Source organism: Struthio camelus, chromosome 1 (genome assembly GCF_040807025.1).
Source record: "Struthio camelus isolate bStrCam1 chromosome 1, bStrCam1.hap1, whole genome shotgun sequence".
Taxonomy (NCBI): Eukaryota; Metazoa; Chordata; class Aves; order Struthioniformes; family Struthionidae; genus Struthio; species Struthio camelus.
This window is the reverse complement of record NC_090942.1, coordinates 163,871,612-163,898,881: the sequence shown is the minus strand read 5'-3', so window position 1 is coordinate 163,898,881 and position 27,270 is coordinate 163,871,612. Positions and strand designations below refer to the sequence as shown.

Here is a 27,270-nt window from a genome sequence, read left to right as displayed (position 1 = left end):
TGCAGCAGCAGAACTCTAAACTTGTCTTTTGGTCTAAAACAGGAAGGAGGCTAGAATTTAAGCACCTTCAGTACTAGATGGCAGATGATCCGGGTTCGTATTGCCATTTTGGATTTAGGTGCTTCAGTTCTGCCTAAGACTTAAGTCTTTTATTGGATCTAGCCCTTAGACATTAGCAACGGTTGTCATGTACGGCTTGAATTCTGAAAGCACTAATGCGTAAAAGAGCATTTTAAGACTTACATGAGTAGTGCTGCTCATAATCATAGATGCGGCAGCTTGCCCTGCTGAACTACAAAAAGTAGAGAAGGTGCAGCAGTAACCCCAGATTGCTAGTGTAGGTCTCCGTCCTAATACTTGAAAAGATCCCTAGAAATTAAACAATAGGAGGCATGTATAATACTGGTGCTGTAGGTGCAGTATCACTGAAACTGCTGTGATTATTTACTACACAGAATATTTAAGAAACATAATTAAAAACTATTTTGTTGCATATCATAACATTTTCAGTTTTTGTGCAGTGAATCTTTTTTGTTAATTTTATTGCATCTGAAACAAAAGCTAAGCTTCCTTAAACTAAGGAATGAAAAAGAAAAAGTAGAACATTCTTTCTCTGTATTATTTAGCAGTTTTTCCCTAACTCCATCCTGAAAAAGATCATATGGATGAAGGATTTGTTTTTCAAACAATTTTTTTTCCAGGGAACTATGTCACTATTAATGTGTAGTGCGGCAACTTGCTTAATTCTGATTGAGTTGAAAGTTCTCAGTGAAGTTTCTTGGGTGAAACCACAAACCTGTTGAAATCAGTGGGACTATTGACAAAAATTGTCAAGGATATTGTCCAGGATTTAAAGCCTCTCTAACATGAACAGTAATGCTACTAAAACCTCTAAATCAATTGCCAGGCTGTGTAATTGCCATGGTGTGAAAGCAGTTGTCTGGCAGGAAGAGGTACGGAAGAGATTATCACACAGCTTAGGTAAAGCTGCACCATCTTTGGTAGCTTGAGCTCTCGTAAATGCAGTCACTTCTTTCTCCCAGCTTCCCTCATGAGTGGCCAAAGACTTCTGCTTTGAATTTTGACTTTGCCACAGCCTGAGAATGCATCTGGACTTGCTCAGGTTCACGAGGCTTTATATGTTTACCTCCCTAAATCCATATTTCAATCCAGAGAGCTTTGTGAACTGATTCCAATCTCTGTAAGTATGCCTTGGCTTCCTGCACACATTTGGCTCCAGCTGTAGATGTCATTGTGCTACCTGCTGTACAAAACGCAACAGCAAGGTGCTGTGCCTTACCAGGCTGTATTTGGAGACGAATTAACAGACCAAGTCCTAACCAGTGCTTGCCCAGCCATTAGAAAATTTTGTAAACTGTGAAAGAATGCCGTTTGCTCTGTAATTTTCCTCCTGTAAAATATACAAACTGAAACTGCTTTTGCAGATTTTGCAATGTATGACCCGTCTAAATGCCTGTATGGTCTATACATGGTCTAATAATGAAGAAAAGGATGCTGCTGGCGTCTGCTTTTGCTTCCGTTGAAGTGAACGCCAAATGTAGCACTGCACTTGAAGGGAAAAGGAGTCCATGGCCTCCCAGAGGGGCAAAAGCACTGGGATCTAGGAATTAAGCAGTCTTTACTTGACATTTGGGTAAAGCAGTTCTGTTCTTTTTTTTTTTTCCTAGAGGGAGATTTGTGCCTCAAATCAGGTGATACTTTTCAAAAAGTACTTTGTTATTGAGCTTATTAAATAACTTACACATTTTGTAATTAGCTCTAACCAAGCTGAAAAATGCAGGTGTTGGGTTGCTATATAATTGAAAATACTATTTGGAACATCTTTGTTGTTTTTCCCTTTTTAAAAGTTACTTGTTATCCTTACATATGCCACCCAGGCCTCCAGTCAAACCAAATTGTACGGGTTGCCTTTGTGAGCCTTGCACAGTTAATTGTCATTGGGCTTGCTGTGTATGGTTGTGAAACTCCAGTAACTCTTAACAAGTTACCGTTGCAACATGTAGAGGCAACTTTGAAGTCACCTGTGGCTGGTGCAGTTCGTTGCAACCTTTATTATTTGGGCATCTGCATAACTCTTCTCAGACTGCAAACTCCAGAAGAGTTAAGTCAAACTTCTCTCTGAAAGTTATTTAAAGACTTGCTGTTAATGATATCTTTACCATTAACTACAACTCCTTTCCAATTACAAGAACAGGAGGAGGGCAACTGGTTACCTATGAGACAGCAGATTATTTTCAGAATACTGAGCCTTTCTAGCCATTGTGTCTGTGATAGATCTGAAATCTCAGAGCACACAAATATTATAGTGGAACGTAGATAAAGGAGGTTCAAAGTGCCAGCAAGTTTTATGTCATGATTGCTCCCACTGAGTCTGCTCCGTCACCTTCTTTGCAACTCATGTTTGTTGTTTATCCATTCCTGTGAACACTTAGGACATGCTGTAATAGTGGTCATTCAAAGCTGATTGCCTTCTTTTTTTTTAGAAAAAGGGACACAATTTTCTGGGAAAAATAATCCCACTTTGCAACCTTTTGCTGTTCTCTGTTACATGAAAAAGGAAGAGTTGCCTGGCTCTTGTCAATAGTTAAATTTCATTGTTGTAGAGTAAACAGGGCAAATGTTCTTGCCCGTTTAAAATACTTGTAAAAAATCAAATTACACCTTTTTGTAATGAATACATATTAAAAACTTGTATGCCGCATAATGGATTAGACATGTTTAGTCTGTATGCAGCTGAATCGGTATACTTTTTTCCTACTCCAGAGCATGTTCCAGATTTAGAGTTTTTTGATTTTGTAAACACTTAGAGATGGGCTCTGTTTACACTAATAACCAGTCCTGGTGGCTACTGTTGGACTGGTTACATGTGAAAAGTTAAGCAAAAGCTGGCAGAACTGGAACCTATTTTGGAAAATGCACAGGTGCTTGTTCTTGTGCAGAAATTTTCCTGCTCTTTTAAAACCGTTTTTATCAGAGAAATATATGTTTTTCCAGTAGGAATTTCTGGTTCTTTGAGAGAAAAACCAAGTTGCTAATGACATAACTAAACTATTTTCACAATGTTGTAAGTGTTGTGTCAGGAATTTGGTTCCCTACCAAAGAGCAGATCAGCAGAGGTAGCATTGTGTGTCACACGTATGTTCCACACATGCTACTTGAGGTAGTTCTCACAAGGTTTTTCATTAAATAGCAGATATAAAGTAAATGTTCCAAGTATAAGTTGACCGTAATGGAGACATAAAAGTGATGAAAGTGATGCATTATGTCACTGTAACATATTGACATTATCAATTATGTGTTATTAAACAGCTTAGCTAACTGAGTGATTTACCTTGTGTTTAACTGCCTTTTTCAATTAAAGGTAGCAAATGCTGGGTAACTGGGGCACAGTCATAGAAACCATATATTTTCTCCTGTTAACACCCGCACTGCTGACATGCAAGTGATGGGAGTGTTGGCATTTTGCTGCAAGCTCTAATGGGCTAGTTTAAATGGTCTAAAAAAAGTGATTAATGATTAGGAACAGGACTGTTACACACAGCTTCGCAGCTCTTTTCCTCAATGCGTTTCCATTTATGTCAACTAGCTGCACACTTGGGAGGTGTTATTTCAAAGCAGTCAACAGATTTTTCTACTGCCATTTGTTTCTATTTCATAGGTCCCTTCCATTGGTCGGATATAGCTAATGTTTCCTTAAAGTTGTAGGCTTCACTGAAGCAGGAGAATAATCCACAGGCCGATATATGTCTGATAACCAAAATCTAAACTGTTGAACTCCACTGTCATTTTGTAACAGTGCATGCTATCTTTAGCGTTACTTCATTTACTCCTATTTGGTTTATTGCATCGGAAATAATGTAAAGGTTTCCCTATTGAAACACTTTGTCAGCCAATAAATGGTTCTCTTCTGCTATCCGCTTGATTTTGCAGCAAGCAGTGATTTTTATGTTAGTACTGCTTGTTTATAACTAGTAACTGTCCACCCCCAAGCTCTCCCTTATATTCATGCATACGCACACACATATGTATTTGTTATGTGTATTCTTTCGGAACCAAGGCCAATAAACATTATTACAACACTTTAAAACCCCCTAAATAGCAGCTTCCTGCCATAAGTAGGAAGAAGTAGTAGTTCCAAAAGAAAAGAGAAATCAAAGTTGGAAAATCCAATATCTCACTCTTTTTAATGAACCTAGCAGGTATAATGTATTCTCTTTGTTCTCTTAAGCTAAGGCAAAATCCAATTCTGTAGAGTAGTGGGGACTGAACACTCAAGTGCAAGATAATTGAATTTTTTTGGAGGTTTCTCTCACTGTGCTAAGATCTTAGCGCTCATTGCTGAAAGTCAGCATTCACCCTTAAATGTGATGTTGGGATAGTAACATATTTCCTTATAGTTAGCATAGGACGTAGACTAACATTTTAGATACTAGCATTTTGTCTTGGCATTTTATTAGTAATCAAAATATGAAAGTTGTCACAGCTTTGCACAAGTTCAACCAAGTTTTCTGAACAAGAAGCTCAAGGCAAAAATTATCTACTAATATAGGGGTGACAGAGTGGGGAGGACATGAGATAATTTAGAGTGCAGTGGTCTTGGCTCCGGCATTCATGCCTTCTTGCCCCACTTCTGCACAATAGCAAGTTACAGGATGAGGCGACGCGTCTGCCAGACAGATTTGAAGTGCCTGTGGAAGACGCGGTGTGCCTCACAGGTGAACATGCCACCCAGTTGGCTTGTCCTTCTCAATGTGGTGCTCAAGGTGGCATTGTAGCCCATTTTTAGCCACCTTTGCCAGGAAACCAAAGCTCGGGCAGGCATGCTGCTGTGTGCTGTGTGTGCCTGTCCTCTTCTCCGCTGTGTTCCCAATAACTTGGACTCAGTTGCTCCACTTTAGCCAAATTTAACAGAGGGAAAAGGCTCCTGAAAGCATTATGGTCCCCAACCCATTTTGTGCATAAAAAATGGCCAGCTAGAGAAGAAAGCTGCAACTCCGTATGTGTGGTAGGGGCTGTGTGCCGAGGATTTGGTCAAACTTGCCCTTTGTTTTAGAGACGAGAGACTCTACACAGGGAATGCAGTTATGAATGCTCCCCATGTTTGTTTGTTTATATATATATTTAGACATGACAAGCAACTACAAAACACATCTGTGAGAAAGCAGGCTTCCTTAGTCCTGCTGCTCACAGAAGTACTTGTTACTTCTGAGTGATTCTCCTCCGTGGCTTGCGTGGTGTATGGAGGGGGGCTGGCAGCGATTTTCTTGCCTCTGTATATGCGTGGACCAGAGTATATGCAGTTGTTACTACAGGTGTATAAAGCTGCTTCCCTCTTTGCTTGTAATTAGGGCATTTCGCTTAGCAGCAGCCCCTTGCATTTCTTCTGTGGTGACTCTGGTGACCGTTGCCAAGGCATGCTTTGCCTGTTAGTTTTCTTGTGGAAGCACGTGTTGAGCGTCGTTATACACATTTATTCTCCAGTTTTCCTTTGGGCTCGGATTCCTTACTAAGATTCTGTTCTTAAACGATGAAGTAAAATCTATTTTTCCTTCGGCATCAGTACAGCACTCCCCCCCCCCCCAGTTCGTGGTAGCCCTGCTTGTGGGCAGGTTTCAAAAGAACCTCATCTCCATGTGGTTTTACTCGATAATCCTTTATCCACCATCTTCAGCTCTCATTCCGTTGCTTTCTTGCCTGTGGCTACGTTTCTATCTCTGCATCAATTAGCACAGTGATTTATACAACAAGCAAGCAGTTTAGAGGTAATGGTACACAATTAACATCTCATTCCACCATAAAGGGTATGCTAAATACCCCAGTCACTGCTTTCTCTGCCTGGAATTGAAATAAGTGTTTGTCCTAATTCATACCCTATCTGATGTGAAGTGGGCCTGCTTTGTATGGCACTACACCATTAATCTAATTATAGATAGCTGCAAATGAAGTGCTGTCTGCGCACGGAGACTGAAGAAAACAGCGCTTTTGTCATTTAGCGTGACTTGGTGAAGCAAGATCGTACTTTACACGGCAGCATGGCCGCATGGAAATCGCAATAATCTTGCTGCTGCCTGTTGCATCGTTTCTAATTACAACAGCGTTGCAAACGCACCCGGGCGCTGATGCAAATAGAGCTGTAGACGCGCTGTCAGGCGGGCTGGCCGAGAGAAAACCCTCCGCGTGTGCTGCTGAGGCGTTGACTGATGCATCCTGATGGACAACTACCTTGAGACGGCGCGGATGGAGCTGCCAACGCGCTGCGCGCCCGGCTCTGCCGCGGAGCCCGCAGTGCCCTGGCCGGGCTGTAAGCCCCACGGCCGCCCGCCTCCGGGCGCCCTCCAAGGCCAACCGCAGTTCTCGCTTAGTTTCCGCTCTTGGAGCGTGTGTACGGAGTGGTGGGCAGGTTTTGTCTTTCCTTTTCGCGGCTGGTGAAGGCTGATGATTTTTGTGGCTTTTTTATTATCGTTCTTATTATTATTTTGCTGTCTTCGTGGTGTGTCGAGTGTCTTTGTCTTGAGGTTGCCCCTCCGTCGGACTAAAGACGCTGGTGTTTTGTGGAGAGAGAGCGGGTGGCAGCCCTCACCACTGCCCAGTGGAAGGAAATTGTCTCTAGGACTCAGAGCTCGGGAAGAGACCTCCTCCGTGATTTACTAAATGTCATGTGTCTCCTTGTTGAGCAAGAGATCCTTGGCTCTGAAAGAAGACGACGCTTGACACCTTCAAGTAATATGGAATAAATACATAATTTTCCTGTTTAGATGTCATGGTGGAAATCTAAGTGAGGCTATGCTCACTATGTTAAAATGTATAACTGTTAATAAAAGAGGCAGCATGCTGATTGTATTCAGCACTGGAGCACTGCTTCGTATTGCCTTGAGTGAATACCAAATAGCATATGAATCTATGACGGTCAAACTGCAAGTGACAACAGTTGAGTGACTTGAGAGAGGATGCCGATTAGGAACGTTAAAGGGAAATTACATGAGCACAGTTAGTAAAGTTCCTTGATTCTGAAAGTGACACTGTAAACTTAGTGAAAATAATTAGGACGCACAGCAGTTTCTCTGCTCAGGTCTGAGCTATGTAAGATTTTCATCCTTCTGACCACAAGAATGGCGGAGGTTTTAAAAACGTGGCTGAACGTGAGGTAAAGCTTACTGAAAATCCACATCTGGTCAGCAATCCAAACAACTCCATAAGTAACATATGGGTATTGATACATTAGATTGCTCTGTAAAATCTCCAATGGAGCTTGAACATTTACAGCTCCTGGGAACATGAGTTTTCAGGTGCACAGGGAAGATCATACTTAATAAACCAATGTGAGATTCAACAGAGTGTAGTTTTGAGCATTTGACTAAAAGTATGCAATGTTTTGTTGTACATGGCGAGGGAACCATATCTATTCTGATTACAGAACTTGTTTTTAAGTGAAGATAGGTTTTAGATATGCCCTGGCTGCCTTTTCAATAGCAACTATTTTTCTCTCTTCTTGTATGCTTATGTGGGAGATTAGTACATTGTATGGATACACAAAAAATCAAAAAACTCCAAGGTATAATCACTGATACATTGCCTTCTGTATTCTTCTTTTTTCTTTATTCCTTTGCACTGCTATTATTACACTTCTTTCTTTTTCTTCTATTTTCTTGTCACAGTGATTTGCTTGTGAGAGGTCGTTTTGCATTACATAAACATCAGATTCATTTACCAGGAGAGTTAGGACAGGATACTGTTACACTAAGGCGACTTTTAAGTAACGTCCCCTTTCCCTACTATTATTTTTGTCTACCGATTGTCGACTCCAACAGTCTTGTGAAAAAGAAACACCTGTTTTCTGTGCCATCAAACACTGTATGGCTCCTTTCAGGTACTTCTTTATTAACTTTCCTTGGGCTGGCAGAATAGGCTCTGCAACCCTGCAGAGGGGAGCAGTGGCCGGTGACAACTGCTCATCAGCTCAGATCTGATCACTAGCAGATTTCATGGCTTTAGAGTCCACCCGCAATCTATTTATGACTCCAACAGATGTTTCTTCTGTTTTAGGCCAGTGGAAACCTTCTGGTCTCCATTTATAATCCAAACTTTACAGCCTTTCCCAATTTACGCCCCTTCTTTCTCCCTCTTCCTCCTCCTCCTCCTCAGGAAAAAAAAAAAAAAAAACAAAAAAACCCAAACCCCACACCCCAAAACCCAAACCCCATCCACACTCCGTAAGTAGTGTATAAAAACTTCTACTTCGTGTATAAGGATTTGTGCTCACTTAATAAATCAAAGGCATAACAGCAGTGTTCATCGTGTAATGAAAAAACAATGGTATGCTCTTAAACGTCTTTGTTTTAGAGGCATGGGTAGGCACTGTTGGAGTTGGTCTTCTCAGTGAGCGGCACGCTCCAGCCCAGTTAGGTGAGCAGCTCCCCTGCACCCCCCTGTAAAGCTCATTGCTGAGGGCTAAGAAAGAGCTTTACAAAGGAACGCTTCTGTGGGAGTTTAGTGGGGTCCAGTCAACAGCAGAAGTACATCAAAGATAATCTTAAAGAAGGAACCTTTCTTTGCTGCTTTGTCTTTTTATATTCCGAAAGGTCATTTGTGAACCCACTGTGCCAAAAAAGGCCTTTCCTGGGAAGTTTACTGTTGTTATTTTTTACTTTTTGATTAGAATAACTTGCTTATCCCCCAAACAGACTGAAGAACAATAAACAAATACAAAAGGAAAAGGAACAGCTCATCAGTAACAAAGACCTGCATTTTAAAGCTTTGAGTGTACTGACTCTTACATCTCACTCCAAGCAAAGCAGGAGTCCTGCAGAGAAAGGAATCTAAAAGATATGAAAATTATAAAGATAGTAAAAACAATGTTTGGTAGGGATATTGTAGCTTGGTGTGGAGAACTGAGCTTTAAAGTGCAGACTACTCAGGGACATGGCTTTTCCCCAGTGCTCTAAGTTGTGGTGTGCAGGGAGAATTACGTATTTCAGTCCCTGCGAAATACTGTAACCTAGATGAATGCCGAAGATATATATCTTTCACTTGCTGTTTAAATTTTGAAATCAAACAGCTCAGAAGTGTTGGTCTATACATATATGTGGCTTAGAAAATTAACTGGCATCTAAACCTGATCCTGCAAAATCATATCAAAATAGTCTCCTGCATGCGGCAGCAATACAGTCGACAGATCTAACTTATTTCTATTTTCTGCCTTGTGTGTGTGTGTGTTTTTTTATTTTCAAACTCTGAGCACAAAGAAGACACTAACCATGGATACTGAAACTGTGCAATTTGGTGTAATTATATTCCCCCCCATAGATTTAATGAAGGACTTTTAAGTACAATTTATCTTTGATAAATAGTCCCTCTGCACAGAATGTTTATTAGATTGACAGCAGAATACACTCTGCAAGCTTTTTTTCCTTGCCACTTATGACTCAGACGAATTTTAATAGGAGTAGAAAGCTTTTATTTGCACAGTAATTTCACTTAAGGATCATATCCTTCAGAAACTGGCAGACACTTGTATGTCTTGATTGCAAAACAGACACTCAAGAGTAGAGAAACATGCAAAAGATGTTATTATTTGACCTGTCACATTGCTGCAGTTCTCTTTGCAACTTATGTCATCGAATCTCCTATAGGCATCATCTCCCTCCTCCCTACACCATACTTGCACGTGTGTGCGTGCGCGCACACACACACACACACACACACGCACTTCTGAAAAAGAAGCTGTGAGAAGCGCACCTTATTGAATGTAGGTATTTGTGCAGATAAGTAACTGTATTTTTTTTTTTGGAAAATGGGAGCGCCTCACTCTTAATTGACATCATGAAGCCTGCGGGAGGCTTTGAGTTAAAGCCGTTTTTTGCGTACAAAATGGTGCTGGCACACATCAGTCGTAACCAAGACACGTGTGTTTGGGAATGAGTATTGAAATCTGTGGGTGCCGCTTACAGCTTCAGAAAACATTTTTGTGGCACATTATTGTATTTGGTGGAGGTTTTTTTTTGGTTTATAATGTAACCATTTACTTGTGTTTCTGATGAGAACCAAATTTTCTAACCCAATGGCTACACTGATCATTGCACATATTTAGTGTGTCCAAACACCATTTATGTACGATGAAAATCCTCAGGTTTAATTTGGTTTTGAAAGCTGCTTTTTAAAGATTTCACTGCAGAGGTCATTCGCCTTTCACATGTATTTCTAAATGCCTTGTTGTACTCTCTACAGAAGCAGAAGGTAGAGTCCCCCTTTACCTTCACCATAAGGATATCTGATCTGTTCTGTCTATGTGAAAACGGAAAGTAAAGACGTTCTATTGCTAATAAAACAATAGCTAATTGTTTGGGAAGAAAACATACTGTTCAAAGCAAGGTGTTGAACTTTACATCATCCAAATACACATTTGCATTGTAAATGCAGTTCATCCGCCGCTTATTATTAAAACCTTTGTTTAAATTATTGATGAAGTGTGGTGCTGGTCTTCACTGGGGCGGCCTTGGCGAGGACGGGGTTTCACGCAGAGACCTGCTGCCATCTGCTGGAGTTTCGCCCTCAGTTTCAAGTGCGCTGGGACAAAGTTGGCGGCCGTCTCTCCAAACGCAGTGACTTAGCCGTCAAAGTGACTGCAAGTTTTTAAAACCTAAAAGCCTGGAAGTGAAATTAGTGTACACGCTGCCAGGTTTTCGGAAGGGCTGCGGTTTGAAAGGGATGCCGTCAAAAGGGACAGCTGAAGTTCCTCGTGTTCTTTCCCATTTTTTTAAATGCTACAAAACGTAAGAGAGAAAACATTTTTTTCCCCCAAAGGTAGGTAACAGCTGCCGAACAATTTTTATAACAAATGAAATTTTTTCGATCCGACCAAAACGTGCCATCGTTCCGCTTGTGCGTGAAAAAAATGGAAGCGAAACTGTTTAATATGTTCTAATTGCAAAATCTAAACAAAGTATTTGCTTTGAACATTAAGTAAATGATAAAAGTAAATGTTTAAAAATGGTAAAAGTAGTGTTTTAAATGAGGTCATGTCATTGAAAATCTGCCCAAATATTTCCCAAATATTTGGGAAAACTCTTAATTTGATACAGCAATAGAATTGAATACTTAAGCTATTCCTTATCTACTAAAAATAACATGCATTTTTAAGAAACTTTTCTCCCCCCTCTCTGTCCCGATTTTTAAATTACTGCAACATTTGTTACTGTACTTGAGTCTGTCCCCTTACGTACTCACTGATGCTGCTTGAGGTTGCCTATTTTTCGTTCTATCCACTAAATTCTGAACCAGGATTTCAAATCGAAAAGTGATATTTTGGACACTCCTGTAGAGAGCAGCTAACATGTATTATATCAAAACATGCCACAAAATAATGCAGGTTTTTTGCTGGAATTCACAAAGATGCCATGTCCTAAAACATTCCTCTTCCTATTCTTTAGTACAAATTACAAATACTGACGAAGGTTGCTGCAGAGCTGAGCAAGTACATGCCAGAGAAAGCAGCTGAGGACACCTCCAACATTTTGAGATCTCCCATGCCTGGAACAGTGGTGGCAGTTTCTGTCAAGCCTGGGGACACGGTAAGAAATGTCATCTGTATATCTGCATTTTCATTATATATTCCACACAAATTCATTTCTCCTTGGTGCAACTGAACCTACAAGTCAGTTCCTTCACCTCACCTGTAGACTAAAGCGTGCTGAAGTGTGTGTGTGTGTGCTGTTTTTTCATTTTCTGTTTAAAAGGAGGCATAAGGAAGCACCTTGTAAATTAAACAGTGTTTAAAAGATACATTTTCCTCTGGATACAAGTCCTCAGCTAATCACTTGGTTTCATGTCACAACTGCCTTGGCAGGGGAAGAAAATTGTGTGTGTATGTGTGAATATATGTAAGCATATGTGTGCTGTTGGTGGTAGCAGGAGGGGATCCTTGATTTTCTGCCCTGAAGCAGTACAGTGAAAATGTTACTAAATACAAGGTTAAATTTTAAGGGGCATCGGACAGACATTTAACTTTTTTTTTTTTTTTAAGAATCCCTGTGTTAGCATTTAGTGTCATAGCAAGACATATGACTTTTCTGACTTGGGAAGTCCATGCTGGGATTTCCCAGTCCCTTATGGGAATTCTCTTGCCCTGCATAAGGAATAAACTTGACCCAGGGAAAGGCAACAAGACATACCATTGCTGTCCTGGGATTTCCAGCGCTTCTGACCTCACGTACAGCTGGAAACAAATGTAAATATGGTGTTTTAGAGTTACATATCAATACTTGTCCATAGCTTTAGATGAACTTTGACCACGCTGTGTCACACCTTATTTCTAAGCGCAGGGCCCGTAAGTGGATCTCGCATAGCCGTTGAAATCGAGAGAGTGGTGCAGACATAGGAACAGTAGAATCAGGTGGCGCAGATCAGTTCCAGAGTACTTGGTACTACTGTCGTTTAAATGAAGACATAAATATATACGTGGCACTTAGAAATTTTCAGTCACAGAGTTCATAATTTATGGGAATGAAATCCAGGCTTTGTTGAGAGGGTGATGTAGAAATGGGATGAGATCTCAAGTGCAGAATTAGCGCTGCATTTAGTAGGTGAAGGTCATGAACTGTGCTGGTGAAGTGGTCGGTATGTTTACATTTTTCTATGGTGCCACCTGTTTTTACAATGTATGGATATTTCTGTCTAGTCACAGAGGAAAGGGAGTCATCAAGTTGATGTTAAAAGATCTACAGGTGCAAACTTTCATATTAAATAAAGAGATTTTTGGGAAAAAAACTAAATACAAAAATTACTAAGAGAGAAATTCTGTTACATTACACTTAGCTTTCTGGGTATGTGAGATATATATATATATATATATGTATATGAACTATTTCTGCCTTTAAAACAGCATTATTAATTTAAAATCAATCACTTATTGCAGAATTTTAATTTTTATTGTTGATTTACAGTCCATAAATACATAAATTATTGCCTATGAAAGCAGCCTTATGCCTGGAACTAGCCTGTGGTTTAATTTTTAGTCACTTGCTTAATATTAATCATGTGTGGAAAAATCTTAAGGCTTATGTTCCTCGTATGCAGTCTTGCAAGCTGCCAGATAAATTATCAAGCAATGTGTATTCACAGAAAGAAGACTAGCGAATGAATGGTCAGCTCTTAATAGCCAACAAAACAGCTAGTCTGAAGATCTGCCTGAAATTAGATTAAAAAACTGGTTGCTGAGAACTTACTTGTATCATCGTACGGAGTGAGAAATCTGCGGCTTCTATTTGCAGGCAGTAAGAGTGGCTGAGTGAGTGAGATCTTAAGCAAATACCTGCTTTTGCGAAGGATCAGGGGAAACATTTTCAAGGCAAGGATTTTGAGCCTTTTTTATTTGTTTGTTTGGAAGCTTTTTCTTTTGCTTTTGACTGAGACCTTAACGCGGCTAAATGTTGCCAATTTTCTCGTGTTTGCCTGAAGAGTGTTGTTTGTTGTCTTGAAGGGCTAGAACCAGGGAGGAACGAGGCCGGGGCCAAAGGGATTTTAAGCAAATAAATAAATCCACCTTCCTCCGCAAATCCACAAGTGGTGCGCCGCATCACAGCGCAAGTTGTTAAATAAGGGGTGGAGATTTTTTTCTCCTCTCCTCTCCAGCAGCTTTTTGCTGGAGGCACTCAGTGGCAAAGCATTTGAAAGCATAATCTATGTTCTGCTGACCTGAGCTTGTCAATGCTAATTGTGTGGCTTTAATTGCAAAAACACATTTGCCTTGTTGAAAGGGGTTTAACTTAAATCCTTCCTTTTCAGGACTAGTGTCAAAACGTTTAAAAAAAAAAAGAGAGAGAGAGAGATGAGGGGAGCATCAGCTCTGTGCACTGAACAAGCAGTGGGCTGTCGTGATTCAGAGTACAGGTCTCGGCTGCCCGTCAGAGCCCGGCTCACTCACTACAGCTGTTCAAGGTGCGATGGACAGGGAACCGTAGCTCCCTGACAAATACAGCTCTTTGTGTCGCGCCGCTTGGACAAAGTCAGCTTGCGAAACGGGCGTTTAAGCCGCTCCTGTTCTCTAAGAGCGAGCTCTGGCTTTGCGGCTCTGCTGACCCCTTCAAATTTGCACGGTGCGTGCCGACAGCGCGGCCGAAAAATAGCCGAGCCCGTGGTAGTTTTGTCCTTCCTTCCAGGGAGGTGCTGCCGCTGCGAGGAGCATCAAGCCGCCTGGTTGTTAGCTACTCCGAGGCTGTTTTTTCCTAACCTGTGAACGATGCTAAACAGCACCGGGCGGCCGTACAGCGCGCTGCCCTCGGGCTGACGGGGAGAGAGCCTTTCAGAGCTGTCGGTAGCGTCGGGAGCTCGGCTGCCTTAGCCGGGCTTCAGAGGTAACTTCACAACAGCGAAGAAACCCCTAGCGAGGGAGCGTATCGCCTTTGCTTGAGCGGCCGCGCTTGCAAACTCTTGTCTCTTGTCTGCGGTTCAGATACGGGGCGGCGTAGTCGGCCAGGTGTTTGTTAGTCCCTCTCGGCGAGTCCGTAGCCCAAGGAGAAGGCGACGCTGAGCCCCGAGTTAACTCCCCTCACTCGACGCGTCATTGCTTTTCCTTCGAGTAGAGCGTTCGCTTTCGGCTGCCGTTCACGAAGAGAGCTTTGGGTTGCTGCAGATCGTGTGAGCATCCTCCAGCAGGTCGGAGAAGCAGTTTTCAATTGGTTTTTGCCAAAAGATGCTGCATGCGCAGGGGATTCATTTTCTTTTTTTCTGTCAGACGATCCGTAGATTTTTAATACCACCGTGGGGAAGTGCTGTTTGTCATGCCGAGAGAAGGAGAACTGGCGATGCGGCCAGATTTTAAGCTTTCTAGCTACTTTCTGCTTTCTTTATTTTCCCTCACCTAGTCGGAAGAATGTAATTAATTGCCACTCAATTATTCCTGGAAACATAACGAAGCCACTCAGAAGCAGAAAGCAAGATAACCCGCAAAACAATTTGAAATCTGGCTGCACGGCAAGCAGGTTGCTATTATTTAGGGAGAGGAGGCTGAAATTTAACTTGCATTCTTTAGGATGACACAATTACGTAGGAAATACTTGTCCGTTTCTGGGGGCGGGGGGGCGGCGAGGGTGTCTGCAGGTTTATTTTTTAAGCAGATTGCTAGTGACAAATGGGCATTATGAGGCGGTTCTGGTTGGGGAGAGTCACGGTTTGGTTCCCCGTGGTGCTAAGGGCAAGAGAAGCCACCGGGCTTCAGAAGTCCAGACAAGGGACTCGGTGCGTTTCTGCTGACAACAATGTCAGCGCAAGGCAGCCCCCACGGCGCGCTGTCTCCGGAGCGTTTTCCTGCCCCAGCGTGGGCATGGGCACCGCGCGCGGTCCCGGCTCGCCGCAACTACCAGAAATAAAACGCCAAGCAAACTAGCCGAGCTGCGCAAATCCTCTGCTTGACTCGGAGAGCGGAAAACAGGCAGCTCCTATCAAAGATTTCTTCTTCTTGAATCTCCTGGTTTGATTTTTGTGCATGTAAGGTCCGTGCACTGAAAACGCAGGAAGAGGGAAAGCCAAAGATCCTAATGCTTACACAGGCGAGGAAAAGTTGTCATACCCTGTGTAAAGAAAGCCATCCAAAGTGCTCCCACAGCAGCCTCAGAATTTGCTAGTCGTTGTATAGGGCAGCAAAAAGAGATCTTAACTGTCCTGGTTGCCCTGTAGCTTATAGTTTTTGCTATATTTTTGCCTATGCTTACAGTTCTTGCTCTTTCAGTTTTGCATCGGTCTGACACGCAAAGATTTTTTTCTTTCAGCTGTCTGTTTTTGCTGGTTGTTTTTCTAATTACATTAGGCAGAACAGGTGGCGTTATTAAGCCAGGCGTTGGTCAATAAGCCAGCGCTGGTAGCCTAAATCGGTTTAATGGTTTTGGGTTTTTTTTGGTCTCCTCGAAATACATATGTAAAAGGAAAGTAGCTGTAGGTCAGTGCCCAGTGATTACTGAATCTTTGTAGCACTGCAGCCAAAAGGTGGCAGTTAATTATTTTGATCTCAGTTTCTAAATTTCCTCTCTCCCTTCAAGTGATGCAAGATTACCCAGAGCTGTGGGTATTACCACCATTCAAACCACTTTTTAAGTGGACTTTTCTTTTATCAAAATTTCTTACAATTTCAAGTGGTGCTAGTATAGCCATGTCTATTGATACTGCATGGGATGAGCTTTTTCTACCGAGATGTCAGTGTTATTAATTTGTATGCGAATCGCCGCACTAATTTCGAAATTAAGATATCTTGAAGACTACTTGAGCAGCTGTATAACTTACTGAACACATTCCTCTCCGTGATCCCACAAACATTTTAAAAGCCACTAGACTAAAATAAACAAGGAAGATGTTTATAACTGAATTCAACTCCTCTTCCAGTAAGGTTACGTGCAGGTTATTGCAAAGTTTCTCCTGTTGCTCGTTAGAAAAATAGTAAAACAAACAAAAAAATCCCTCTCCACAATTTTCCATTTCACAAGCCTCGGAGAGTCCTTGCTGTAGGAAAAGGTATGTCTCACTTGACCTCTACTGTTGAAATGCTCACTGCTGAAAAACAAAACAAGACAGCTTCCCGAATTCTGTTTCTCACGCCGTTGTTTGTTTGTGTGAAAGGGAAGGTGGAGTTGTAAAGTTACCTGTTGCTGTCAGCTGGTTGCATATTGCCTTAAATCGCATTTGCCCTTCAGACCTCCAAATCTAAAGTTTCTCTTTCTTATTTTATACCTATAATTATACTGGTGGGAATTTATAACATAGAAATAACCACCAGGAAAAAATAATAGAAACTGATTTGCCTAAGTTATATTTTTACATTCTGTATAGACAAACGTGCTAATTACTAGATTTAGTAAAATATGCTGAATTTCAATGAAGATTTTCTCCTGTGTATGAACATTTCTTTTCTTTTGTTGTTATATTTTTATATTTTCTCTACCTCTTTTCCTCCCTTCTATTCAGCAATCCAGTGTAAATATTAACTGCATTTTTCTGTTAATGGAGTTGGCAAACTTGACCAAATGTGGTCAGGCACCTCATGTAGTTTTTATGATTTTATGTTTTTTCTTTGTGTATTTTTTGTGGGAATAAAACTATTTTGAAACAGGAGGTGAAACTATTTTCACCGTTTCATGACAAAGCTATGAAATTTCAAGAGTAAAAGCATTCACATGTTTCACCGTTCTTATTGCATGAGGCTTCACATAATATATGTTGTGATTAGATCTAGGAAATCTTAAATATAATTGCTTAAAATATATTTATATCATTCTTACATGTGACTTGAATAGATTTTTCCTCTATATCTTTATGCAATCACACAGTCTAAGACTTGCGTTCCACCGATGCGATTAACAATGAAATCCTATTCCTGTGATCAGATACGAACAATCAATATTGTTGGAATTTCTCCCTAAGGGAAATGTGCTAATGTCCTCTGAAAAGAAATCATAGACTTTTTTAATGGTATGTTTTGCCTTTTCAAATTATATGCCACTTTTTACCTGCTTCTGAAAAAGTTGTCTGATAAAGATTTCTGAAATGGAAAGTGAGCTTTGTCTTGGGCTGACTAGCACAAGAATCACCCACGGAAGTGCTCTGCCTGCGTATTATTTCCTCTAAGGGCTTTGGGATCGCAGAAGCAGCCGGGAAAGTGTGTTTTGGATAAGTGGGAGTGCAATGACCAGTGCTGATTGCTGTCAGGGGGACATCACTGACCTTTGGAGGTCAGTGGTCACAAAATTTGGGATGTGCTATCTTCAGATTCATTCTTTAAAGGACCATGGCAAAAAAAAGTTTAATAATGATTTGTCAAGTACCGTTAATTGCCGCTAATTGTATTTGAAACACTATAGCTCTTGTTTCAAATTTAATTTGAAAGGAAGGGAAAACCTGCACTAATTATTTTGCACAGAATGGACAATGTCGAGGAATTTCAATTGCTCCTCATCCAGTTCCTCCTGATTTGTTTTCTTGTTAGATACTTGCTGCCAGAATGCCAACAAGTCATAGAGAAAAAAATCTAGGAAGGAAATGATACCAGTATGGACTAAGTTAAAGCAAAAAAAAAAGGAGCGAGCAGTATTTTCATAAAGGTGGTAAATACCTAGTTAATTCACTGTTCAGTGTTTTTGCGTAGCATAAATAAAATGAATGTTTATAATTATTTTGCAGAAAGCTACAAGAGAATACTTCTGAATCCTCAAGACAGGTTAACTAGATTTCGTGTAGAACAGTCTTACATTGTCCCTTCTCAGTTTATAAGAAGTGATGGGGACACGAGTCTTAGTATAATGGGAATAACGAGGGCTATTTATTGGTGTCTCCCCAAAGCTCAGAAAGGAGACACCAATAAAATCCAATTCTCACTTCACTTTTAACTAAATCCAAGACGCTTTTTTGCTGAGGGCTGTAATTGTTTTTTTTTTTCTTCTTCAGATCCGAGAGCCTTGAAAATGTTACGCGTTGGAGCACCTGTGTTCTAAATATAAAGGTCTTAAAAATGTAATTGAAGGGATTTCCGCTTTTGTAGGCAAATCAGCAGGGTTGATATTGATCCATCTTTTTAGGGAGCCACAGTGCACCAGAAGGTGATACTGTAGAGGGCCCCGTAAACCCTCGGAGCCTTCTGTCTAATTTGGCAGAAAAACACAGAATGTCGGACAACAAAAGAACGATCCGATTCCATAAGAAATCTTCATCCCGCCCACCCCCTTTTCACAAGATTAAAAAAAAAAAAAAAAAAGGACTTAATTTTTTCAGCTGCACACAATGATTTGGTGCTCACTCTTGCATTGAAACAGTTGCTGTCAGAACAGGCAGGAAACAGTTTTCTTTTAATTGCTGAAATCATTCGGAAGTGCTCCATGCGCGGCTTCTATACAGCAGATGCTGTGCATTAATTGGCCTGTGTAGGGCTGACCCAGGGTTCCTTGCAGCGGGCCCAATTTTAGGCAGAGGGTTTAAATAGCTTATTTCTTATTTTGTATAACCTGGCGTACGTTATGAGCGCGCTCGCACGTGGGGTGTTTCATGGTCTGCAGTTTCTAATGTCATGTGGGTTCCAAAACCCGTGTTTCGCTGGTAATGTACTAGCAGCAGGTAAGCTCTAAATACCATCCATCAGGAGCTAATTTTTTATCCAGATACTCCAATGACTGATGAACCTGTCTTTTGTATGAGTGTTCAGCGCAGGAGAAAGCCATATGCCCCTGGCACTGGTTCCTGTGCGTTCTTTACTGTTTGCAGCGAGGAGATTAAGAAAAAAAACCAAGCCCTTACATTTACGTGCCTTTCCTTTATTTAGCAGTTAGCGCTTTCTAAACCAGCTCCCGTTTTGAAACGGCGAAAGGAGATGTAGGTGCCTTAAAGCAATCTGACTGCTACTCCCTCATTTTCTTTATCGGGAATATTGCTGCACACCCTTAATAGGGAACCTTGTTTTGCTACTCCCCGTCTGTTCAAAACAGACCTTAGCCCATTAGAAGGTCCTCCCTTGTGTGGGAAGACCACAGCTGTTACTGTAAATCTCATCCAGTAACTGTATCACCCCCATTTTGTGGCTCTGAAGGATGAAATTGAGAAATGGAATACGGTGCAGTCATCCTTCACATCTCCAATTTTAGGCCTTTGCACATCATTTTCATGCTTTTATTCCAAATCAAACGACATTAGTGAGCAACACCACCCTGTGCTAAATGGCTGGCGTCTCAGGCGGCGCCTCCAGTCTTTATTTTTTGGAGGCTTTCGTCTTTTGGGGGGACCTTGGGGTTTTTGTTGTGTTGTCGACGGTGGGCTTTTTGTTTTATTTTTCATTCTCTCTGCTCCCTCGCTCCAGGTCTTTCCCCCCACCGGATCTTTCTGAAATCCTCAGGTTCGTTCAGAGACGGAAATCCAAAAGGTAGCTGGTGCCTAAGATGGAGGCCGCCCTCTTTCGCCTCCGCAGAGGAGGCGAGAGCTCAGCCTGGCTAACAAACACCACTTTAAAAGGCTTCTGTTTCTTTAAATCTTTGCGAATACGGTGGATCTAACTTCTTACGAAGGACATTGGGGGCTTTAATCAGAAATAAGAAGTGGTTTAAATCATTAGCACAACAAAGCAAACTATAAGCTTGAAGATAAAAGTCTCAGGGGAAAGAGTCCTCTGAAAATAAATGGGACTTGATAGATTTCCATATCATTTATAACTTCCCTTAATTACACTTGGAAGACTTGCCAGTAAAACTGGAAAATTGGCAGCCTATATCCATTATAGTAATTTTGCCGACCATGGCAAGCAGCTGGCTTTACTGGATTTTATTTCCCATCACTCACAATTAATCATCAGCTGGAGATGTCTGAAACTCCTCAAAACGGCGCAATACTGTGTGACACGCAGGCCTCCTTAAAATGCTAAAATCTGCTGAGTAAATGGGCCGAGCTCCCCTTCGAGCGAGCTCCTTTCGGGCGCGAGGCCGGCCGCCGCTTAATGAGCGCCACTTTGCTAATCGGACGCGAATGTGCACCCTGACCCCGTGTCAGGGGCGAGGACGCGGCGAGCCGCATGAAAGGTGCTCGGCTTCAGCTCGGCAAACTTTACCCCAATTAGACAGGGAGCGGAGGAGTACATCAGCGCCCACTGGGTTCATCGGAAAGACTTGCGGGGCTTGGGACCATTTTGCATTTGCCTGACGTTGAAGACGTCCTGTCACAATCAGTAAGTCTCCATGAGATGATTCACAAAAGTCTGCGGGAAAGTGTGCGATATTCGCAGAGATCCCTTCGGAGCGGGGCCCTCAGGTGCCCCTTGCCTTCTTGTAGCTCGGCGTCTTACGGAGGCAGCTCCGTGCCTGCAGTCGTTCTTCATGCTCCTCCTGTAGGTGCGATGGAAACAGGTCAGCCTTGCGGCTTTTCAGGGTCCCTGCGCGGTGCGTAATCTTTGGTCTAGAGTAGATAAAAAACGCACCGCGCAGTTCCCAAGTTCCTCAGACAGCGCTGTTGACTCCTCCGAAGTTCATGCCTGTTAGCAATTGTTAGCAACATCACGATGGTAGGTACCCACCTCTTCAATGATGGGATTTTTGATTTTCTCTCTTTTTTTGTTTTTCTTTTTCACTCTGGGGAGAACAAAACCGAACAGATACTTTGAACTGAACCTCACAGAAATAAACTGTTAAAATACAGAGGGCAGGTCTGACAGTAAATCGCTCATTTATTTTCATATTCCAAGCAATGTAAAGGTGGATTTGTCAGCAGTATAAGTCTGTGGGAAAGATCACCTGAGTTTTATTTCTTTTAACAAAAGGGGTACATTTATTTCGCTTGGCTCCAATCAATCAGATTTTTTTTTGTTTTTATTTGCCTGCTTTGACAGATTTAGGTCATCACTGAGACCTCTCTATAAACTGAAATGTAAAAATGATGGTTTGCATTGTTTTACTATCCGCTGCAGGAAATAAATCATATGAAGAAAATACAACTTTAAAAAGTAGTCCGGATAAATCCTTAAATGAGTTAGAAAACAAGAAATTGTACTACGATTTTCATTTGCAGGCTAAATAACAGGCAAAAGGATATGTGCAATTATATAATGAAAGAAATTGGACAATGCCCAAAAGACTGAAAAAGAGAAAGAGAGAGATACAAGTGCCTAATTTTAGGATTTGTTGCTTTGCAACACAATAAGTTGAGCTATAAAGGTTTCACATAAGAACACTAATTAAAATTCTGTGCTCAAGTGACACTTCCACCAAAGCAAGTTTCAACAAATTGCACATTATCGGAAGTACTGACACAGCACTTTAACATGGGGGGCCTGCTGAAAGTGCCGCCTTCCCTCTCAATTAGTAAGACTACAAGATGTTCACTGGTTACTTTGTCTATGTATTTTACTGGCTCGGTGGAGGTTTTACTTCCTAGTTACCAATTCCTTCGTCATCAACCTTGCAGGTATTACATGAAATGCAAAAATAGTCTTTTTGAGAAAGGTGGGAAACAGAGAAATTCAAATTTGTGGATGTTTCCGTGCCACAGCACTAGTACATAGTAGCCTTTTACTGCCATACTTGACGTGTGCAGTGACGATTCTGCTTAGCACTTGTACAGTAAATATATTTTCAGAACTCCCTTTAGATAACTGTTAATTGATGAATTTGCATGCCATCCACCTCATTAAGCCATTTTAGATTTTGGTAAACTGAATCACACTGAGGCTCAAGAGAAAAGGTTCTTGTGCTCTTGAAATTAGGCCACTAAATGCAGATTCGCACTCCTCAGTTTCTCAATTTTCAGCAGCCTTTAGAGGTGCGTGTTCTTGTCGTGCTGATGGCCGAGTTTAACCATAGGCAGGTGAATTTGTTTGTGAAACGTGCCATGCAAATGGAAAAACATGCTTGCCTTTTTTCTTCAATGGAAGTAGATGTTTGTAGCTTCCTCTTGACCTCAGAAATATCTGGAAAGCTGAGAGCAGATGGAAGAAAAGTTGAGCGGTGGGAGGGGGAAAAGCAGGAAGGAAAGAAAAAGCTGCTGGAAAAAAGCTTCAGATGGAGCAGCAGGTGTGGAAGGGCAGGGACAAAAGGCAGGTGGAGGTGGGACAGAAGGGAAATAACGGCACAAAGAGCAAGTCTTTGACACTCTTCACCAAACTTGACACAGCTAATGATTTAAACGGTCACCTGATGCTCAGGATGGAATTTCTGCGGTTGAAGTGTTGGATCTTGGTTTTTCTTCTGTATCCGGTTATCACACCGTGCTCCCACAGCTTTATATACTCCAAAAATCCCATCACATTGTTCTTGGCAGTCTGTTGAAGAAATAGTGCATAAGTGTCTTTTAATAATTTTTTTTTTCTTTCTTGTTCAGAATCCAGGCAGGCATCAATGCTTTTCAGTCGTTGCATAAAACATACACTTAATGTTAGCCAAGAAGAGTGCTGGTGCTGGGAAGTGCTTACTTCTAGTGGTCACTTAAGAATAAAAGCTTTATTTAAGTTTTCAGGATGTGCTTCATACAGCACGCATTTGATCTCTGCCTTAACACCTGTCTGTTAGACGATATATTCCTTCCAACTTGTCTATTCTTGTCCTCAGGTATTTATTATTCATTTTACATGTATTTGGAGAGAAAAAAAATATTTATTAGCAAATATATTCTGAGAGAAGCGCCGTGTATAACAATGCATAGACCAGATCTCTAGAGGTCTCAAATTGCTTCTTTAATGAAACTTTTTGGCATCGGAGGGAAAGCTTCCCATAATTTGCTTGGACACGAAAAGAAAGGCAGAGTTTCAAGTCAGCAAAAGAGCCATATGAAAAGTATTGCAGTGGACACGGAGCCAGATGTCTCAGAGAAGCATGTCTATGCAAGTCCTGAATGTTGGCATATAGGGCCAGTGGCTTTCCGTCTGCACCGTAAACCGTCTTCGTGGCATGCCTGGGCGACCGCTGGGTTACAAGAGGGGTGGATTCTGAATCAAGTGCTTTTTCCCCTCATGTGTAGGCAAATCAAGTGGGTTTTTTTCGCCCTCATATGTAGGCAAACCCCTCAGACACATCATAAAACCTCGAGCGGCCTTTTGCTCTGCGCTGTGTGCTGCAAGGCGCCGGGGAGGGCCGCAGTGAGCCCAGCGGAGCGCCGCAGCGGGTCGCTCGCGACCTTGGGCTTGCACATGCCTGTTAGCAGAGCGCAGACTAGCAGAAAGACGAATCTTAAGTGTTTCCCTTTAAGAGCCATCAGTTGTGGTGAAAATTACCCTTTTCCATCTGTGATCCCTCCCCCGTGGATAAAACTTGGTGTTTCCTCGCAGGCGTGCGCCGTTCTGGCAGTCTGATGGCGCCAACCGCCGTCCAGCTACTGCCACGTGTGAAGGTGTGACTTGCTGCTCCGTGCTGGTCTGTGGGGTATCGTCAGAGCCCCTAGCTGTGCTCCCCGGCACTCGTGCCAAGAAACTTTTGGCTTCTGCATCAGGATTCGTATCCGTGGGATGTGCGCCAGGGAAGCAAAGCAAAGGCTCCGCAGCTGAAACGGCACAAGTTAAATTTTGGTCTGGAATTAATTGATGTCGAACTGTGATGGATGTGAAATGTGAACTGTGAAAGCTGGAGCTGAGTAGATGGGATGGGAGAGGAGAGGAACTTCTCAGGTGTGATTGGGGTGATATTTTTAAGTAGGTGATTCCTTTTCCCTATTTTACCTTCGATTCGTCAAAAGCAACAATGATGCTGTGATTTGTGCCATGATTATGTGTAGCTGGCAAACTTTACATGTGCCATAAAAGTCTTTTTATAGCATTTAATGAAATAATCCCTTTATTCTACAGAAAAAAATCATGTACACTTAGCGCATTTTAAAACGTCTGTCCTCATTTTGTACTGCTTTAATTTTATCAGGTTGCAGAAGGTCAAGAGATTTGTGTAATTGAAGCAATGAAAATGCAGAACAGTATGACTGCTGCTAAAACAGGCAAGGTAAGCTACCTTGGGTCACTTAAAGCCATATGCAACTTGTCAAATAGGATAGAATTTAAAAAGGAAGAAAAAGAAGATTCGGGTTGTTAGGGAATTAAGTGTGATTTTTATAAGTCTTCTGAAGTGAGGTGTCTTTAATTTTTAACATTTACATCTGCTGTGAATGCTGTTAAATAGTTCTGAGCCTTGGATAGCACAGCGGGAAATAGTTTTACTGGCTTCAGAAATTTATGTAACTCTTTTTCTCTGAAATGATTTGTTTTCTGTGATGCTACAATGCCAAGCTGAATTGAAAGCCTGAAGATGTTGCAGCCCATTTCTCCGAATTCCATGTTTTCAGAGAGCAACTGATGGAGAGAGAGCTCTATGCCAGTTAATTCACTACTGACAGATAATTTGCCATTATAAAAACACTCAGAGCAAGGCGCAGAAAGTGTTTCTGCAGGAAGATGAGAAGAGCAATTTTTTGATTATTGTGACTGTTAAATATGAAGCCTAGAGCTGCAAATGCATTAAGCTTTGCAAGACTGTGCACTGTGATAGCTTGCTGCAAGGGATCAGCGTTGCAGCCCCTGGGCTGGGTACTGTCCTGCTGCGGTGCAGGATGCACCATCACCAGCACTGAGCAGGGAACTGGTTACGCTTATGACAAGGGCGTGCCTTAAATCCCATCTGTTTTGGGGACTGTCAGCCCCCAAGTCAGGGCCTCAGGGCATTCCTGTGCCAGATTACAATTCACAGCCTGAAACACTCGCCTCAAATAGGTGCCGAGCTCCTCCTTTTCAAAGGAAGAGCAGAGAGTCCTTCTTGAGGCGTCATCGGCTGGAGTCCTCGCCAAAGATATGGATTATATATTCTCCCTTCTCTTGCTTTTCCTAGTATGTCTTAACCCCTTTCTGGCTGGGGACCGAACCCTCTGCTCTCACTGAAGCACCATTTTGTTAAAAACCAGTGCGAGATTCATTAGCCCAGAGGGAGGCAGCAAGGAGCCAGCCTCGCTAGGTCAGAGACTAGGTTAGTCGTTGGCAAGATTTGCTGAGATCTGAAGATTGGTCTCTATGCCAAGGACTGTTTGTGTGTTTACAAGAAAGGATTATTTGGCACAGTACTGAAATCGTCATTGAGGCTGGGACTCGGGGCTTGCCTCTTCCAGTGCATCTAACGCAAAATTGGGTCTTGAGGAAAAACAGTCTCAGAGAAAGAACATACCTTCTCCTGTGGCTGTAACATTGACACTTTATTATTTTCCTTCGTGCATTAATTCCTTTATATTTTATTTTCTCATTTGAGTAATATTTGCTAGCATTTATTTATTTTCATCTTTTCTTGCTTTTTTTTAAACCTCCTTATTGCTGCTCTATGCATTCACCATTTTTAACTAGTAAGCATTTGCTATTAAAATGCCAGTACCCCCCCACCCCACTTTTCTTTTACTTTAACCTCCCCTTTCCCACCAAGGTGTGCGGCAACCCATGAGCCTGTCCCTTTGAAACCTCCTTGCGCTTTCCGAATAATAAATATCTCCCACTCCTTCCATACAGATGCCACATCATAGAAACCACATTTGCCTTAGATGGTGCTTCTATTAAAACAGATTTTGAAAGGTGCATGGGCCTGTCAGTGGGCCTGATGTGTGCCTTACGATGTCTCCAGTTTGACAATAAGCTGATGTGATTCTTTAGAATTTTAAGAATTGAAAAAAGCAAAGTAGTTTTGGGGTGGGTAGAAATGAAGCCAATGATAACCAGAAGTCATCCCATTCTGCATTACAAAGTTATGGCTCGCAGTGCTAATATAACCTGACTGCTCTGCAGGGATGGGATGTTTGGCACTGGCTGCTGGTCCACGGTTTTGTGCTTTGAAGCTATGTTTCATAACTCAGGTCATTTGTCTTCAGCTGGAAGATGTTCCATTTTCATTCCCCCTCTGAATTCCTTTTCTGCATCAAACTCCATCTTCCTATTTGTAATTGTGAGAAAAGAGAAAAGTGCCTTGTTTTTATCTGCTTTGAATTTACTCCAGTTGCAGATGGTTTAAAAATGAGTAAAAGATGGAGAGCGACTTGACTGCCTCCTTGCTCTTAGGGGACAGCTGGACGTGGGTCAGAAAGAGCTGGCCACACTGGCTGCCAGTACATTTCAAAAATCACATTTCAAAAATCACTGGGGAGTTTAGAATACTAGTGAGGTACTGTTTGCTGAACCTTGGCTTTGTATAAAAAGAAAAGTAGTATTTTTCACGCTGCTTTCATCTCAAAAGATTGGGACTGAGGAATCTGGTAGGCTGCAAAGACGTTGACTTAGAAATAAAGCTCTTTTTTTGTACTTCAGACTTGTGTTTTTGCCTGTGTAGAGCATTAAGCTTCATTTTCTTGACAATGCTATGAATATGTCTATGCCACAGAGCCAAAGTTATGCTTACAGCTCACGTGGCTTTAGCCTACCTAGCTCAGAGATGGGTCATAGTGTAGCCATAGTAGCCTGATATTTAGGGTTGGCTTCAGATCGCCCTTAGGAGCCTAGGGTGACATTTGAATGACTAACCTGAGGTAACTGCTGAATGTGGTTTTAACTATTTGGGTATGTTTATATGAGCTTTGGGTTGCACTGCAAGCAAACTCTAATATAGAGCTTCAGCTATTTTTTTCTGGCGCTTCATGTGCTAGAAAGGACTTTACATATTACAGCCTTTTATAGAGGAACTGTGGGACAAGTGTATGTTTTTAAAATTCAGGAGGCTTTAGGTGAGTGTAGATTTCATCTACAGAGGCAGTTGTGTTTGACGATTATAGCTCTTTGCCACTCTCATCACTGTTTTATTT

The 27,270-nt window shown here is 41.8% G+C and overlaps 1 protein-coding gene across 2 annotated transcripts in view; it reads left to right on the top strand.

Moving 5' to 3' along the window:
* PCCA (propionyl-CoA carboxylase subunit alpha) overlaps window positions 1-27,270 on the top strand; it is a 314,254-nt gene that overhangs the window by 285,853 nt on the left and 1,131 nt on the right. For both annotated transcript variants that reach the window (XM_068928028.1, XM_068928023.1), the window contains 2 exons: window positions 11,448-11,588; window positions 24,372-24,449. In XM_068928028.1, coding sequence (XP_068784129.1) covers window positions 11,448-11,588; window positions 24,372-24,449 — 219 coding nt within the window. The remainder of the gene's footprint in view (window positions 1-11,447; window positions 11,589-24,371; window positions 24,450-27,270) is intronic.